The 18,039-nt window shown below is 43.1% G+C and overlaps 1 protein-coding gene across 1 annotated transcript in view; it reads left to right on the forward strand.

Annotated features, from left to right (window-relative positions):
* Positions 1-18,039, forward strand: part of IPO11 (importin 11) — a 703,238-nt gene that overhangs the window by 284,189 nt on the left and 401,010 nt on the right. The window contains exons 17-18 of the mRNA XM_077462617.1: positions 12,792-12,825; positions 16,540-16,580. Of these exons, the coding sequence (XP_077318743.1) occupies positions 12,792-12,825; positions 16,540-16,580 (75 nt within the window). The remainder of the gene's footprint in view (positions 1-12,791; positions 12,826-16,539; positions 16,581-18,039) is intronic.

The raw sequence follows: 18,039 nt of genomic DNA on the forward strand, positions 1-18,039 counted from the left end.
TATCTATTAGAGAGGAATTCACAAACACTTGATTTTTTCAGAAATAATGTGATCTTGCTAAACATTTAATCGAATTTTTGTTGTGGCTAGCCGCTATACCATGCTATTAGAACAGTGTTTTTAAAAATAACCAAGGTTCTTCAACACAAAAAAAATTGAAAAATTTTAGAAAACACAATGATCAAAATTAGAGAACAGCAATGACTATATTACAGAGATAGATTACAACTCAAATGTCTGAAGGTTACAACAACCAACAACTAATAGAAAGTGTACAGGTTCTTGCTTTGAATGACTTCAACACATCTCTGGCCACAGGACATCACTAGTGTCTCACACTGCTCTGGTGTGATTTTGCTCCACTCCTTCCTTTCATTTGGTTTTATATTGGATTTAGATCAGGACTCTGGGCTGGCCATTTCATTATTTCAATGTTTTTGGCTTCAATTAACTGCTTTACCCATTTTGCTGTGTGGCGGGGGGGGGGGGGGGGGGGCTGGGCATTGCCATGCATGAAAATTGCTGGTTGATTGGGTGATGAACATAGGGAAAGAATTGATAAACCTTTGCATTCACTCTGCCATGTTGTATAAGAGGCCCAACTCCTACTGCAGAAAACATCCCCCAATTGCTATGGCTGAAAGGGTCGTCCCTTTGGACTTCATCTGGACAACCTGCTTCCGCACGGTTTCAGTCATTTTAGAGCAGCTCACCATCTTGCAAAGTCAGTTAAAACTGGAAAGTTAGACTGCCAAGTAAATAGGGTTTGTCAGATAATAAAACACTTGCTTACTGGACACTTATACCCTCTTCCTGCCCTGGCCAATTTTCAGCTTTCAACGTTCTCACACTTTGAATGACAATTGCACGCTCATGCAACACTGTACGATATGGAATTTTTATTATTTTTTTTTCCATACAAATAGAGCTTTCTTTTGGTGCTATTTAACCACTTCAATACAGGGCACTTTCGCCCCCTTCCTTCCCAGCCCAATTTTCAGCTTTCATCGCTCTAGCGCTTTCAGTGACAATTGCGCGGTCATGCTACACTGTACCCAATGAAATTTTTATCATTTTGTTCGCACAAATAGAGCTTTATTTTGGTGTTATTTATTCATGACTCCGTTTTTTATTTTTTGCGATATAAGCGCAAAAAAAGCGGAAATTTGGAAAAAAAACAATATTTTTCTTTTTTCTATTTTAAAAGAAATCCAATAAAATCAAATTTTGTCATAAATTTAAGCCAAAAAGTATTCTGCTACATGTTTTTATGTAAAAAAAATTCCGTTAAGTGTATAATAATTGGTTTGTGTGATCACGGACATATGTACGCAAATGATCATGTACGTATGTGTGCAGGTGATCACGTACATATGTGTGCAGATATGGGACATATGTGGGGGACATGTTTTCATTATTAGGGACATGTGTTTTTATTATGTTTTGGGGACATGTGTGTTTTGGGGACATATGTGGGGACATTGTGTTTATACTGTGTGGTGTGTTTACACTAGACTGATGATCAGTGAGTAAAAAGCTGTAAAAAACAGCTCATACTCACTGATCATCAGCCGGCTGCAGCGATCTGCTCTCCTCAGCGATGACTTCTGTGTGAGGAGAGGAGGAGCCGATTGCCTAGCAACCGGCTGTTTGTTTACATCACATGATGGCCGTGATTGGACACGGCCGTCATGTGATCAGGAGGGCCAATCACAGAGCACTCCTGCCGATCTGAGATGCGCCGTGTTTGGGTGACACGACCACATTGGGATCGCGCTGCTGCGTGGGCGATCCCGCTCCTTCTGAAGGACATTCCTGAACGTCCTGTCAGAAGTAGACGGCTCCCACCTGGCCGTATAAGTGCATTGGCCGGGTGGGAAGTGGTTAATCACCACTGGGGTTTTTTTTTTTTTTGCTAAACTAACAGAAAAAGACCGAAATTTAAAAAAAAAAACTAAACGTTTTTCATATTTTGTTATAATATTTTGCAGACAAGTAATTTTTCTCCTTCACTGACCTGTGCTGATGAGGCTGTACTGATGGGCAGTGATAGGCTACACTTATGAGGCAGCACTGTTAGGTCACACTGATGGACACTGATTTGGCAGCACAAGTGAGCACTGATAGTGAGGCACTGCTTAGCAGCACTGGTGGGCAATGGTGGCACTGATTTGCAGTACATTTGGGCTCTAAGGGGACAGATGCCCCTCTATTTGAAGCCACTGCTTTTTTTTTTCCTTCATGCTTACCGCGTGAAGGGAAAAAATAAAATGGTAACTGGCATCTGTTTATTTCCATGATCAGCTGTTATTGGCTGAAAGCTGATCATGTGATAAAGGGCCTGCTGTGATTGGCCCTTTACCTGATCTATCATCAGCTGAGTCTCTTGGACTCTGCAATCACAGAGCGCGCGGCATATCCGTCTATGTAACTCCTTCAAAATGCTTAATAATACTGTTCTTTTACTCCTGTTTCGATCATTTCAAATAGAACTAAGCAATGACCTTGAATTTTAGGAAATCGTGGATTCTCTAATTTTGATCTCGTGTGTGTGTGTGTGTGTGTGTGTGTGTGTGTGTGTGTGTATATATATATTGTGAGGGGTTAGCTCGGCAGCGGGTGTGTGTGACCCCCTGGATGGGTTCACAACACAAAATCAGGCACAGCAGACAGCGTTGTAGGTGCAAAAAAACAAAAGATGCGGTTTATTTATGCTACATGCAGTGATACATATAACAGCCAAACAAAAATAAAACATGAAAATAAATCCTGGTCAGCTTGACCTCTAACTACACACTTAGATTCCCTGTCTAACAACTGAGAGCAGCCTTGTGCTGCCCCAGTCCCTGTCCCTGTTGTAGAGGTTTGCCACACAGGCGTTAACTCACCGCACAGAACAGGTGTCACACTCCCCAGTCTATACAACACAAAAACTGGTTCCAGGATGGAGCATCTCCCTAAGCATGCTGGGGTTTTTTGTAGAGGTCTTAATGAGCCCACTTACTTCAGCTGGGCTCATTAACTCTTCCCCTCTAATTGTAAAGGTCTGCATAAAGCCTGAATCTAGGGCACACATATTTCCCATCCTGGATGCAACCAGGTGACTTTACCTGCGTGCTGCCACATACCCCCCCCCCCCCCCTCTTGTTTCAACCTTGGGGTTGTAACACAAGCAGTCAGACACGCATGTATCCGAGACAAAGCATCCACATTCCCCATTTTAACACCAGGGCGATGCTTAACTGTAAAGTTAAATTCTTGTAGGGCCAGGAACCACCTATTTACCCTTCTATTGGTCTCCTTGTTTTGAGCCATCCACTTTAAAGGAGCGTGATCAGTCACCAGGTCAAAGTGCCTACCTAGCAGATAGTACCGAAGGGAATCTAGAGCCCACTTCACTGCTAAACATTCCTTCTCAATCGTGGCGTAATTTACCTCATGGGACTTCAACTTCCTGCTGAGGTAAATGACTGGGTGCTCTTCCCCGTTCCAGACCTGGGATAACACTGCTCCTAACCCAACGTCTGATGCATCAGTTTGTACCACGAAGTCCTTAGAGAAGTCTGGTGAGTACAACACTGGCTGGCTACATAAGGCTGTTTTTAAGGACTGAAATGCTTCTTCAGCCTCTGGGGACCATTTAACCATGACCGACTCTTTCCCTTTTGTCAGGTTGGTGAGGGGCACAGCCTGAGAAGCAAAATGGGGAATGAATCGTCGATAATAGCCAGCGATTCCCAGAAAGGCTCGTACCTGTTTCTTGCTGTTGGGACGTGGCCAACTCTGTATGGCCTCGACTTTATTGACTTGGGGTTTTATCACCCCCCTCCCAATAGTGTACCCAAGATATTTGGCCTCCTCCTGTCCAATGGTACACTTCTTTGGATTGGCCGTAAACCCAGCTTCCCGGATAGAGTCTAGGACTGCTTGTACTTTTGGCAAATGTGAGACCCAGTCTGTGCTATGGATAATCACATCATCCAGGTAAGCTGCAGCATATTTCTGATGGGGCCTCAGAATCTTATCCATTTTCCGCTGGAATGTTGCCGGTGTATTCTGTAACCCAAACGGCATTCTCTTATATTGGAATGCCCCATCTGGGGTTACAAACGCAGTTTTCTCCTTGGCCGACTCGGCCAGGGGAATTTGCCAATAGCCTTTGGTGAGATCAAGAGTTGTCATATATCGGGCTGTTCCCAGCCGCTCAATCAACTCATCTATATGCGGCATGGGGTAGGTGTCAAATTTTGTAACTTTATTTAATTGTCGAAAATCGTTACAAAACCGCCAGCTCCCATCAGGTTTGGGCACTAGTACGATAGGACTGGACCAGTCACTCTGGGACTCCTCTATCACACCCAATTCCAACATCCTTTGAACCTCCCCACGTATTGCCTCCCGTCGGGCCTCTGGTATTCTATAAGGTTTTAGTTTTACCCTTTCTCCTGGCGGGGAGATAATGTCATGCTCTACGCCAGATGTTTGTCCCAGAAGCTCAGAGAAAATCTCTTTGTTACGAAGTACAAACTCTTTAACCTCCTGTTGTTGGGGTTTCGATAAGGTGTCTGCTATTCCAACCTCAGGAACTAAGCAATCAGGCTGTACTTGTGACAAAGTCTCTGCGACTAGGGATTCCCTATCCCTCCAGGCTTTCAGCAGATTGACGTGATAGATCTGCTCCGGCTTTCGCCTTCCTGGCTGTCTAACCCTGTAGTTCACCTCACTAATTTTCTCAATTACTTCATATGGACCTTGCCATTTGGCCAGAAATTTGCTTTCAACCGTAGGGACTAGCACCAAGACGCTATCCCCCGGGGAAAAAGTACGGGTCTTGGCCCCACGGTTGTACACTCTCTGCTGTGCTAACTGCGCTTGGGTTAAATGTTCCTTTACGATTGGCATTACCTGTGCAATTCTGTCTTGCATCAGGGCGACATGCTCAATCACGCTCCTGTGAGGAGAACTCTCATTTTCCCAAGTTTCCTTGGCGATATCCAGCAGCCCTCTTGGGTGTCTCCCATAGAGCAACTCGAAGGGTGAGAAACCCGTAGAGGATTGGGGTACCTCCCTAATGGCAAACATTAGATAGGGTATTAGACAGTCCCAATTCTTTCCATCTCTATCCACCACCTTCTTTAACATTTGTTTTAGGGTTTTGTTGAACCTTTCAACCAACCCGTCTGTTTGGGGGGTGATACACAGATGTACGCAACTGCGTCACTTTGTACAACTTGCATAATTCTTTCATAACCCGGGACATAAAGGGTGTACCTTGGTCCGTAAGCAGTTCCTTACAAATACCCACGCGGCTAAAAACAAGAGATAGCTCTTTGGCTATGGTTTTGGCCGAGGTATTTCGGAGAGGAATTGCTTCCGGATAACGGGTGGCATAGTCCAATATAACCAAAATGTACTGATGGCCCTTGGCGGACTTCATTATCGGTCAAAAGTGTAGTGTAAGCGCTCTGCTTATATGACTTAAGATGATCCAAAATGGTATGTGCTCATGTGTATTAAAACATGAAAAAAAAAAAAAAAAAAAAAATAATAATAACCCCCAAAGAGACAGGGGTGATGCTACAAAGTAACAAAAGTTTGAAGATACATAGAAAGTGACCTCTAAATATGTGTATAGACAAAAAATAAATATCAAAATATGTGTATAAACAAACAATATTTGTATAGAAACTGTATAAATAATTATCCCAGTGATAAGACAACCAAAAACTGTAAATGAATGATCGCAGTAATAAAGTTCATAGATGTGCATATAGTCCAGATAAACATGCAATTTATCAATCCGGATGTATTGTGATGACAACAAAAATTCCTGTGGTATTGTGATCGAAGAGAATAGTATTTCACCCTGTGACGATCCCACCACCTTATAGGGCACGAGCTTACCAGATCTAAATGACCCTAGTAGACATACGCCTCAGGGGTCAAACAAAGCTTGTGATCTCAGCCAGTGTAATGGATATACCGATCATGGCATTTGCGACTCCAACAAACGACTAGATGAAGTTAGAATTCCTCAAGTACAAATCCGACAACAACTCAGGCATGGGGAATGAAAAAATAAAGCCAACATGGCATAATAACGTTTTTAAAAAACTCTTTAATAAAAATATGGCTAAAACTCACATTTCCAAGATGGGTAATACAGCATATCAGAGAGAAAAAGATGGCAGTAGCAGATCGCTTATATATTTTTCTTTTCTTCTTTCCATTTGCGCAATATTGTTGTTATAGATTTTGTTACTGGACTTCATTATCGGACCTACCAAATCCATTGCGATCCTTTCAAAGGGGACCTCAATGATAGGAAGAGGTACCAGCGGGTTACGGAAATGTGGCATAGGTGCCGACTTCTGACACACAGGGCAGGAGGAACAATAATTTTCTATTTCCTTCATGACCCCAGGCCAATAGAATCTCTGCAATACCCTCTCTCTGGTTTTCTCTGTCCCCAGATGACCTCCCAGAATGTGCCCATGAGCCAATTCTAACACCAACTTCCTGTAAGGTTTGGGCACTACAAGTTGCTCAATGGTTTCTTCTGCCCTTTGAGCCACTCGATACAGCAGGTCCCTTTCCATAGTGAAGTAAGGATAAGGGCAAGTCTTATCTGGGTTCACTAACTCGCCATCTATTTTCACCACATTTTCCCGTGCCTTTATTAGGGTGGGCTCTTTTAACTGTTCTGTGGCAAAATTTTTCCTGTGAACCTCAAGATCCGAAAACTCCACAGATGGCATGTTTTCATCTGAGGATGTTGGCTCCCCCCCAGTTTCTCGAGTTTCCCCCGCCAATACCGACAAGGGAAATTCAGGAGAGTCCTCACCACTCCCAGAGGAATTCTGGTCATCTTCCTGGTTTATAGGGGCACCAGTGGGGGGCTCAGGACAATCCCAGAGTTCCCAGAATTTTGGAAAATCCCTTCCCACAATAGCATCATGTGGTAAGTGAGACACTAACCCCACCTGATGAGAGAGGTTACCTTTGGGGGTCTCAAAAAACACTGAAGTTACAGGATACTCTCGGGTGTCCCCATGCACACAAATAACAGCCACCCTGTTCCTCCCAGAGACCTCTGTAGTAACTAATTCAGCTTTTATCAATGTTACCAGGCTACCTCAATCCAGCAACACATCAACATTTCTACCATTAATACACATTTTACATAAATGTTTCTCAGGTCCCCGAATGGCAGTGCATGCAACTGTTGCAAACAGCGACTGACGTCTCTCCCTTATAAAGTCACATTGCATAGGCTCATCCACAACGGGGCAATTGGCTGCAATATGTCCCTCTTGCCGGCAGCTGTAGCAAATAATCTTTTTCGCTGTCTCTTGCAGCATGGGCTTCCTGGGCGGCTCCCGCCAGACCTTAGGTAGAACTCCCAAACTCTCACTCTCTCCACCCTCACCCCTTGGAGTCATCTTACCCGCCACTGGGAATGATCTGGTCTTAGGGTGGAAAGTCCGTGAGTCCCTGGAAGAGGTGATCAGGTTCTCTGTAGCCAAGTACCTCTCAACCAGATCCACAAGTTTATCTGCATTTTCTGGGTCTCCATGGCTTACCCATTTTTGGATGGCAGTAGGAAGAGCTCTCAGGAAACGATCCATAACAACACGTTCCACAATGTTTGGTGCGGTCAAAGTCTCTGGCTGCAGCCACTTCCTGCTCAGGTGAATGAGATCATACATTTGAGACCTGGGGGGTTTTCCAACCTGAAAAGTCCAATTATGCACACGCTGAGCCCGGACGGCCAGGGTGACACCCAGCCGTGCCAATATTTCTGTTTTTAGCACCACATAGTCTTTTGCTTGGTCAGGCTCTAGGTCATAATAAGCTTTCTGCGATTCCCCAGTTAACAGAGGGGCCACCAGTCCAGCCCATTGCTCCTTTGGCCACTTTTCCCTTTCAGCAGTCCTTTCAAATGTGGTCAAAAACACCTCCGGATCATCCTCTCCAGTCATTTTTGTCAATAAACGGCTCACACCAAAGGATGCGGTATTATTGTAACCACTTGCTTCATTGGTCTGCGGACGTTGCTGTATTAATGTCTCTATTTTCTGTTGAAAATTCTGCTCTTGTTTCTGCAATAGGTCTATAAAGCGGGCTTCAGATTGCTGCTGTGCTTGTTGCTGAGCTTCCAGGCTCTGCTGGTGAGCTTTCTGCTGGGTTGCAAGGCTCTGTTGTTGAGCTGCAAGGCTCTTTTGTAAAGCTGCATTTGTTTGCTGCTGATTTGCATTTGCTTGCTGCTGGTTTGCATTTGCTAGAGCCAGCTGTCTCAGTATCTCCTCCATGCTGGCCTTTAAAAAAAATTGAAAAAAAAAAACTGCCAAAATTCTCCACCAACTGTGAGGGGTTAGCTCGGCAGCGGGTGTGTGTGACCCCCTGGATGGGTTCACAACACAAAATCAGGCACAGCAGACAGCATTGTAGGTGCAAAAAAACAAAAGATGCAGTTTATTTATGCTACATGCAGTGATACATATAACAGCCAAACAAAAATAAAACATGAAAATAAATCCTGGTCAGCTTGACCTCTAACTACACACTTAGATTCCCTGTCTAACAACTGAGAGCAGCCTTGTGCTGCCCCAGTCCCTGTCCCTGTTGTAGAGGTTTGCCACACAGGTGTTAACTCACCGCACAGAACAGGTGTCACACTCCCCAGTCTATACAACACAAAAACTGGTTCCAGGATGGAGCATCTCCCTATGCATGCTGGGGTTTTTTGTAGAGGTCTTAATGAGCCCACTTACTTCAGCTGGGCTCATTAACTCTTCCCCTCTAATTGTAAAGGTCTGCATAAAGCCTGAATCTAGGGCACACATATTTCCCATCCTGGATACAACCAGGTGACTTTACCTGCGTGCTGCCACAATATATATATATATATATATATATATATATATATTTTTTTTTTTTTTACAGTGTATCAGGGGTGTCCAAACTTTTTTCAAAAAGGGGCAGATTTGATGAAGTGAACATGCGTGAGGGCCTACCATTTTGCCTGACATTCTTTGAATCATTAACCACTTGCCGCCCGCCCTATTACAAATTGACGGCGGCAAAGTGGTTTCATAATCCTAACCGGACGTCATATGACGTGATTAGGATTATGAGCCGCTGCGCGCCCCCGGGGGGCGCGCATCGCGGCGATCGTTGTTGCGGGGTGTCAGTCTGACACCCGGCAACTACGATCTCGGTAAAGAGTCTCCGACGGAGACTCTTTACCATGTGATCAGCCGTGTCCAATCACGGCTGATCACAGTGTAAATGGGAAGAGCCGGTGATCGGCTTTCCCTCACTCGCGTCTGTCAGACACGAGTAGAGGAGAGCCGATCGGCTGCTCCTCTGACAGGGGGGGTCTGTGCTGATCGATTATCAATTAAAATACCGACACGGAGGAGAGATTACATCACTTCCTCTCTGTGTTTACATTACAGGAGAGGAAGTGATGCAATGCTTCACTCCCATTCATCAGGAGCGATCGCGAGGGGGTGGCCATGAATGAATGGCCGCCTCCTCATCACCGATCGCTCCTGCACGGACACCGACCGCCGCAGGCACCGGGCGGGGGCCCGATCGGGCCCCCGACCCACGGGAAGGCAGGGACGTACATGTACGCCCATATGCCTGCCCGTGCCATGCTGTCGACGTACATCGTCGTGCGGCGGTCGGGAAGTGGTTAAAGGCAGTGCAGGAATACTATATACTTTTAAAATATGTATTATATGCCCTTTGATAGCCTCTTAAAAATCATACCGTGGTCAAGCTGTTAGTTACACCAATGCCTCTTGTAAATCAATGACATTTTCTACTTGGTAGCATTTTCTATAATATTTCTGATGAGGGAATTCTGTGTGTAAACTTAGCTTTATTAGAAATAAAATAACTGAAGAAATGGACGCTCTCTTGAAGATACTCACTGTGGAGCAAGGTGTAGATTGTATTGTGCATTGAGATTGTATAATGCCCCAGATTACATGTTTATATTCTTGTTACTTTTAATTGGTGTTGACAGGGGTTTCTTCTGTAGCAGGAAAACGTTACTTTTGTGATCATAAGACGTGGAAGACAAAATGGCAGGAGTACGTTCTAGTGAAACAACATTTTGCAGATCTAGTGATTGGACACAACCTAGCCTTAAGCCTCATACACACTATTAGATTTTCTGCAGATTTTTGTCTTCAGATTTACCAAAACCAAGGGCAAGGGCCTGTCTGATTGCATACAAAAATTGAAGCTCTTAAGGTATGACCTCATATTATATGGTTTTGGTTAATCTGAAGACAAAAATCCACAGAAAATCTAATAGTGTGTATGGGGCTTTAGAGTTGCCATACATTTTATACATTTTTTTTTATTTTTTACTGCTTGCTGTCATGATCACTGAATTTCAGAGCTTCCAGTTTCTAGATTTCCTTGAATTAGGCCAAGGGTTCACTGATGCCAAGCACATTCCTCTGTATTCAGATATATATCAGAAAGTCTGTGTGTCACACGGGGAAAAAAAAAAACACACCAAGACTGTTACTGTCTTGGGAAGTCTTCCTTTGATGAACTTCACCCACATACTGATTATTGGTTTTATTTGTTATTGGATTTTCTATTGATCAGTAGATTACCTAATTATTTCTAAAAGTAGCCTTTGCTGGTATGGTATGATTGATCCCAATTTATTATTAAGTTACAATTTAAAACATAATCTTGATGACATTTAGCTGGTATTAAATAGGGGTGCAATGGATCAAAAAACTCACAGATCGGATCGTTTCTCAGATCAGAGTCACGGACTGGATAATTTTTCAGATCAGCAAATAATAATTGAATTTGCAAAAACCTGTGAAAATTCCACCACCATATAGTCCCCACTGTAATGTACATCTCCCCCACTGTAATATCCACGTCATCTCCCCCACTGTAATGGACATCTCCCCCACTGTATTATTGGCTGGGTACAGCTGGGTATCGGCGAGTATGGCTGGCTATTACTGAGTATTGCAGAGTATGGCTGGGTATCACCGAGTATTGCAGAGTATGGCAGGGTATTGGCAAGGTATAGCAGAGTGTTGGCAGGGTATTGCAGGGTATTGGCAAAGTATTGGCAGAGTATGGAGGGATAGCTGTGACTGCAATTGTCACAGTGCAACGCTGTGGGCACTACAGATCCAGCCCACAGCGTTGCTTCCATCCGATCTCTCCCCTCCACTGTACAGATCAGTACACAGAGGGGAGAGAGGAACCGGCGTCATGACATGACGCTAGTTTGTTTACAAGTGATCGCTCCGTCATTTGACGGAGCGATCACATTGTAAACGGCCACCGCGTGTACAAAGATGGCCGCCGCTCCAGAGCTAGGTCGAAGCCATGGCCTTTCCTATGTCAATGACGCCGGTTTGTTTACAAGTGATAGCTCTGTCATTTGACGGAGCGATCACATTGTAAACGCCCGCCGGGCGTACAAAGATGGCCGCCGCTCCGGAGCTAGGCCGAAGCCGTGGCGGAAGTCCGTGACGATCCGTTGCACCCCTAGGATTAACTGGTTTGTCAGAACACTGTGACACTTTTGCTAGACAGCTTGGTCTATTATAGAAAATTGAAAAACAGACTTTACTGGCTGGATCACCAGGTAAAAATAAAGGAAACAAAGCATAAAAAGGAAAGCTAGTGCATCAATGACCTATAAGAGTTAGGCTGCAATATATTATATTTTTTGTGTTTTTAAATGTGCTGACCTACCAGCTCTTATACCAAAGTCCCAAAATTTAACTCTAGTCCTTCAAGTAACATATTCAAGGCAGTATGCCTCACGAAGAAAAAAAAAAAAGAAGTGAGACTTGATTATTCAACCAGCCATTGATAATTCAGTTGTCTCAGTACACTTTATATGCTTGTACACTCACAGATGTGCTCCTGGCACTTTGTCATTTTCATCTGCAAAAATAAATTTGGTCTTATCTTCCTCAAAAGTCATAGAATGATCTTAGAAGTTATGGTCTGCTGAATTTACTTCTTGTCTGGGGATATCCAGTGGTGTTTCTTGTTTTGCTCTGCCAGTTGACTAGAAAAAGGAGTTCCCCAACTGAAGAGCAGGCATCAAAATCGAGCTAGAATTGTACTCATTAGATAATTGTTTATCCTTGTTTTCCTCTTAATAGCACAAGGACAGTGTCAGAAGGCTAAAGTTGTATATAGATAGGCATACACATCCACAAAAACAATGAGATGACCTCTCTGCCTGTCTTGAGTCTACAAAGTGCCAGAACCTGCCACGCTCCTTGCTCACGGCTAGCAGGGACACGTGCTCCGTACTACTGATGCTTTACACATCTCCATATAGAAATGGCAAAATTGCAATAATTGCAAGCTGTAATGAAAATTTGGAGAAACACTTGCTCTTTGAAGCCATTTGTGGGCAGCCTTATTTCTTCAAGACTTTCTCCAGGAATGCAGTAAACGTTATCCTTGTAATCACAGAGAGGGGCTGCTCAACAACTTACAGTTTTCAGCTCATTAATTTCCATGTCTGAACCAAGGATTGTTCGAAGTCTGAGCTTGTATCTCAAACCAGTCATGGGAAGAAACCGTTATAAATGGAGCAGATTAATTGGAGAACTCCCTAATAATAGATAAAAGAAAACTATTTTCTTATTCACTTGGTTTCAGCTTTGTCTAAAAATTTTAATTCCTTGTGCTTCATTTCTGATACTTAAATTTCTGCATAGGAGCCGGCAGTAACAGCTACTTATTGTGCCTTAATTTTTGTCTTTCAGGTTCGCATTGAGACAGCAACCACCTTGAAGCTTGATATCCTTTGACTATCTTGGGGTCCAGAAATGTATTGGTCCGTTTTAGAAATGTCATTCTAATTAAAATACAATCCACACCTGCTGAGTAGCCACAATACTCTGGCCTTATGAATGAGTTAAAGCGGAGTTCCACCCAAAAGTGGAACTTCCGCTGGTTGTACTCCTTCCCCCCCTCAGATGGCACCTTTCGGGGGGGACCAGGATACCTGTCTTTCACAGGTATTCTTTCCCCACTTCCGGGAGCCTCAGCCACAGGTAATTGTATCATCGCTGAGCCGTCAGCCAGTAGCAAAAAGGAGCAGAGCCTCATGCATGCACAATAGGGTTCCCGGTGTAAAGCTGTTAGGCTTTACTTGCAATGGAGGCAGCAGGCACCCGACAGCTGATGGAAACATCAGCTGCGGTGCTGACTCCACTGGACTCCAGGACAGACAAGTGCCTGATTATAAAAAGTCAGCAGCTGCAGTATGTGTGTTCGGGACTTTAGTTTCCACTGTGATGATTGGCAAAGAAAGTCTTTATGCCTATTCAAGTTATTGATTTGAGATTCTGTATTATAATTACAGCTGTTTGCACCCAATGTTATGGAGGGCCAGAATAATAATTTCTACAGTTGTGAAATTTGGAGTGGCAGTCCAGTAAGAAAAAAATTACTGTTATGGGTAGACGCTGAGGCACTGAATCTCCCACTAGCCTCTTCGTTGCACCTGCAACAACGGGATCTTGCTGTAATTGCTGTTTCTGCCTAATCCACCCTCGAGTTTTCCTTTTGTGGATGAAGGAAATGAGCATAATTGTCTGCATTCTTTATTCTGCAGTATAGATGAAAAAAGCATAGCCTAGATCTTATTTTAGGTATAGGAGGTTGGGATGGGGTGCATACCTAGAACTCTTTAACTGGTCACCACCTCACCCGCCATGGGTGTGTTTTGTGATGACCCAATTTTTAGTTGTTACATTAGGTCTTATGATTCTGACCAAGGCCATCTAGAGTGAACCCACTAAAGTAATCATTTTAGATAACTTGTTAACTAAGCTACCCCTGGTGTTTATTCAGACTGTAGTATCTGGATATGTGAAAAACTGATTAGCATTCTATATTTACACTATGTTTTGCAAACCCTATAACATATAATATCATTTTTTGTCTAAAAAGAACTCTATATCTTTTTATTCTTTATAAAAGTTGTTTGGTCACAGCATACACTTTCATTTAATAGCATTAGCATTATAGTGGCATCTTATTGGAATTCCAGTATAAGCTTACTTGAAAAACCTCCTTTAATCTTGTGATTACTGCCTGTCTGCTGATAACGTAACTTTCTTGATTCTTCGCATTCTTTGCTGCTTCTCCTTACTGTTTGCTTTCAGTCTCCAAGGACTATATATCCCATGATACCTTGCTCAAACCTCACAACTGAGATGGGAACGAGGGACACCTATTAAAAGTATGTAGGCGTAGAACACACCCTCTGCCATGCCCCCTTAAAGGAGAATTCTACAAAAAAAATTATTTGTTAAACTGACAACTATTTCTTTATACTGGCTTTTGAAATTTACAAATGCAACAATTTAGAAATTGGATTAAAGGTTTAGCACTGGGAAACACTTTTTGAAAGATAAAAAGTGCATTTCATATACAACTATATAGATCAGACTAAAATAAGGGACAAATGAGGAGGAAAGAGGGACAGAGGGACTTTGTTCCAAATCAGGGACAGGTGGGAGTTATGCCTTGCTGCCCGCAAGCAGTGATTCCTGTACGGACTCCACTTCTTGGAACTCCTCCTCCTTAGCAGAATAGTTCAGGAGGCAGGCTCTGTGACACATGTGACACAGCAATGTCTACATACAGAGCATAGTGAATGTGTCACAGAATTCAAGGAAGTAAAGGACAAATATTTTGTTTGCTTCCTATAGTTTATGTAGTGCTGACAGATTACTCAGTAGTTTGTAGAATATACTATTGACATGATTTCAAAAGGAAATACAAAATTTCAGACAGCTAAATTTCGCCAGTGGTAATTCAACACAATCCTAGCCCCACAGATTAACCACTTCTGCCCCAAAAGTTTTGGCTGCTCAATGACCAGGCCATTTTTTACGATACGGCACTGCGTCACTTTGACAATTGCGCGGTCGTGCGATGCTGTACCCAAACAAAATTGCCATCCTTTATTTTCCATAAATAGAGCTTTCTTTTGGTGATATTTGATCGCTTTTGACACATTTTTGAGACCATTGACAATTATACAGTGATCAGTGCTATACAAATGCACTGATTACTGTATAAATGTTACTGGCAGGGAAGGGGTTAACACTAATACATAGTATGAACACACGATCTGTCTCTACTCCCTTGAAAGAACCGGGAATTTGTGTGTTTACACACACAGGTTCTGGTTCTCGTTGTGTCACTTGAGATTGCAGGTGCCTGGCAGTCATCGCGCCCGCCGGGCACTCGCTTCGGCTCCAGGCACACGCTGCAGGTGCAAGTGCCCTTAGTGGCCTCAAGGCAAAGTTACGTCAGGTAACATTGTTTAGCCTAGCTGCTCCATTCTGACGTAGTGTTAAAACTGCGGCGGCTGGTCAGCAAACAGTTAAATAGTTACCTCTGCTAAGACTCGACTGTGTCGTACACATCAGTTCTATGTTACAAATGACGAAAACTTTCTGTCAATGATTTTATTCTAACATTGACTGAAGGAAACAAATGTGTTTTAAAAAAGAAAAACAAAAAGTAGTGTTTAAGCTCTCATTTAATTTGCTGGTTTAAACAAGTTTAAACTCCAATTTTGTAACTCTAAATAAATACTTCACTTGTCAGGCATGCTTTGACATCTGCATGCATGCACTTGTGGTCGATATAGCTAGGCACGCGCCAGGTCAGTTTCCCAACAGTAAAGATTTGTTAAGTAACAATTAGAAATGTAAATTGTATCTAAGCAATGTGCTGAAAGTGGTGCCTTTTTGTTTTAAAAACACCAGAGTACCTCTTCAGATGTGAGTATGCCTATGCACTCCTGTGCCAACAGTATCAGGCCTCATGTACACCTTGTAAACACAATTCTATGTTAGCCTATGTGGCCATGCACATCAGGCATTTAGATCAGTATTTTAAGAGCAGCATTTAAAGGCATAAGAAAAACAAAGGTGCATTTAGAGAGAGAGAAGACTATAATTTACGCGTGTATGCACGGAAATGTAATTCAATAGGCAGAATTAATATTCTGGCCAGTAGAATGCATTTATGCTCAATGACATATGTGTGTAAACGTGCAACATTAGAGGCTTTTTTTTCTGTAAAGTTCTGGCAGAAAAAAATCCAGCATATTTGGAGCATAAATTCATACGTCTGTGTGCATGAGGCCTCAAAGCTTTATGTCTGCAATGTGAAATTGAAGGCACTGCTGCCTCTGACTGCCAGTCTCAGCAGATTTGGAGAGTTTTTTTGGGTGATGTCACTACTGTGCTGCCCACTGTTATCCTTGGAGGCTCTGACATGACAAATTAAGTTCTGCCACTATCAAGATGGCCACCTCCAGACAGATAGAACAAAACATGATAAGCCAGTAATGGGGGGGGGGGGGGAGAGAATATCAGCTGCAGGAAGACCACTAGTTCTTTGGTTTCTGTTTGCCATTTATTTGGGCACAGCTTTCAGAGTTAAGCGTAAAGATTTTGTAAAATAGTCCTTAATGTGTTTGCTTACCAGTTGATGATTTTGAATTCCGAACTGAACAATTTCTACCGGTAAGTTTTTATTTATTTTTTTGTTACATAGTCTGGTTGAAAAAAGACACAAGACCAATAAAAGGGGAACATTTTCACAGCTCTGCGATGAAGCATTTCTGTATTTGAAGAGTAAATATATTTTCCTCCTCTTTCTGTTAAAAATAAAAAATAAATTTCCTCCAGGCGTAAAGAGTACCCCCTTGTCCTCTGCGATGACCTTTAAAGGAAATAACTCAACATCAAGTTCACTATATGGACCACTATTACAGTATCTCACAAAAATGAGTACACCCCTCACATTTTTGTAAATATTTTATTATATCTTTTCATGTGACAACACTGAAGAAATTACACTTTGCTACAATGTAAAGTAGTGATTGTACACCTTGTATAACAGTGTACATTTGCTGTCCCCTCAAAATAACTCAACACACAGCCATTAATGTCTAAACCGCTGGCAACAAAAGTGAGTACACCCCTAAGTGAAAATTGGGCCCAATTAGCCATTTTCCCTCCCCGGTGTCATGTGACTCGTTAATGTTACAAGGTCGCAGGTGTGAATGAGGAGAAGGTGTGTTAAATTTGATGTTAATACCCTCTCTCTCATACTGGTCACTGGAAGTTCAACATGGCACCTCATGGCAAAGAACTCTCTGAGGATCTGAAAAAAAGAATTGTTGCTCTACATAAAGATGCCATAAGCTATAAGAAGATTGCCAAGGCTCTGAAACTGAGCTGCAGCACGGTGGCCAAGACCATACAGCGGTTTAACAGGTTCAGGACAGGTTCCACTCAGAACAGGCCTCACCATTGTCAACCAAAGAGGTTGAGCGCACGTGCTCAGCGTCATAGCCAGAGGTTGTGTTTGGGAAATAGACATATGAGTAGATGTATAGCTGCAGAGGTTACAGGGCTGGGGGGGGGGGGGGGGGGTCAGCCTGTCAGTGCTCAGATCATACACTGCATCAAATTGTTTTGCATGGCATGTCGCCCCAGAAGGAAGCCTCTTCTAAAGATGATGCACAAGAAGGGCCACACACAGTTTGCTGAAGACAAGCAGACTAAGGACATGGATTACTGGAACCATGCTCCTGTGGTCTGATGAGACCAAGATAAACTTATTTGGTTCAGATTGTGTCAAGCATGTGTGGCGGCAACCAGGTGAGGAGTACAAAGACAAGTTTGTCTTGCCTACAATCAAGCATGGTGATGGGAGTGTCCTAGTCTGGGGCTGCATGAGTACAGTTCATTGAGGGAACCACGACCCCAAACACACCTCCAAAATGAGCACTGCCTTGCTAAAGAAGCTGAGGGTAAAGGTGATGGACTTGCCAAGCATGACTCCAGACCTAAACCCTATTGAGCATCTGTGGGGCATCTTCAAATGGAAGGTGGAGGATCGCAAAGTCTTTAACATCCACCAGCTTTGTGATGTCATCATGGAGGAGGGGAAGAGGACTCCAGTGGCAACTTGTGA

The sequence above is a fragment of the Lithobates pipiens genome, unplaced genomic scaffold (assembly GCF_037356315.1).
Source record: "Lithobates pipiens isolate NorthernLeopardFrog02 unplaced genomic scaffold, aLitPip1_a1.2 Scaffold_3, whole genome shotgun sequence".
NCBI classification, from domain to species: domain Eukaryota; kingdom Metazoa; phylum Chordata; class Amphibia; order Anura; family Ranidae; genus Lithobates; species Lithobates pipiens.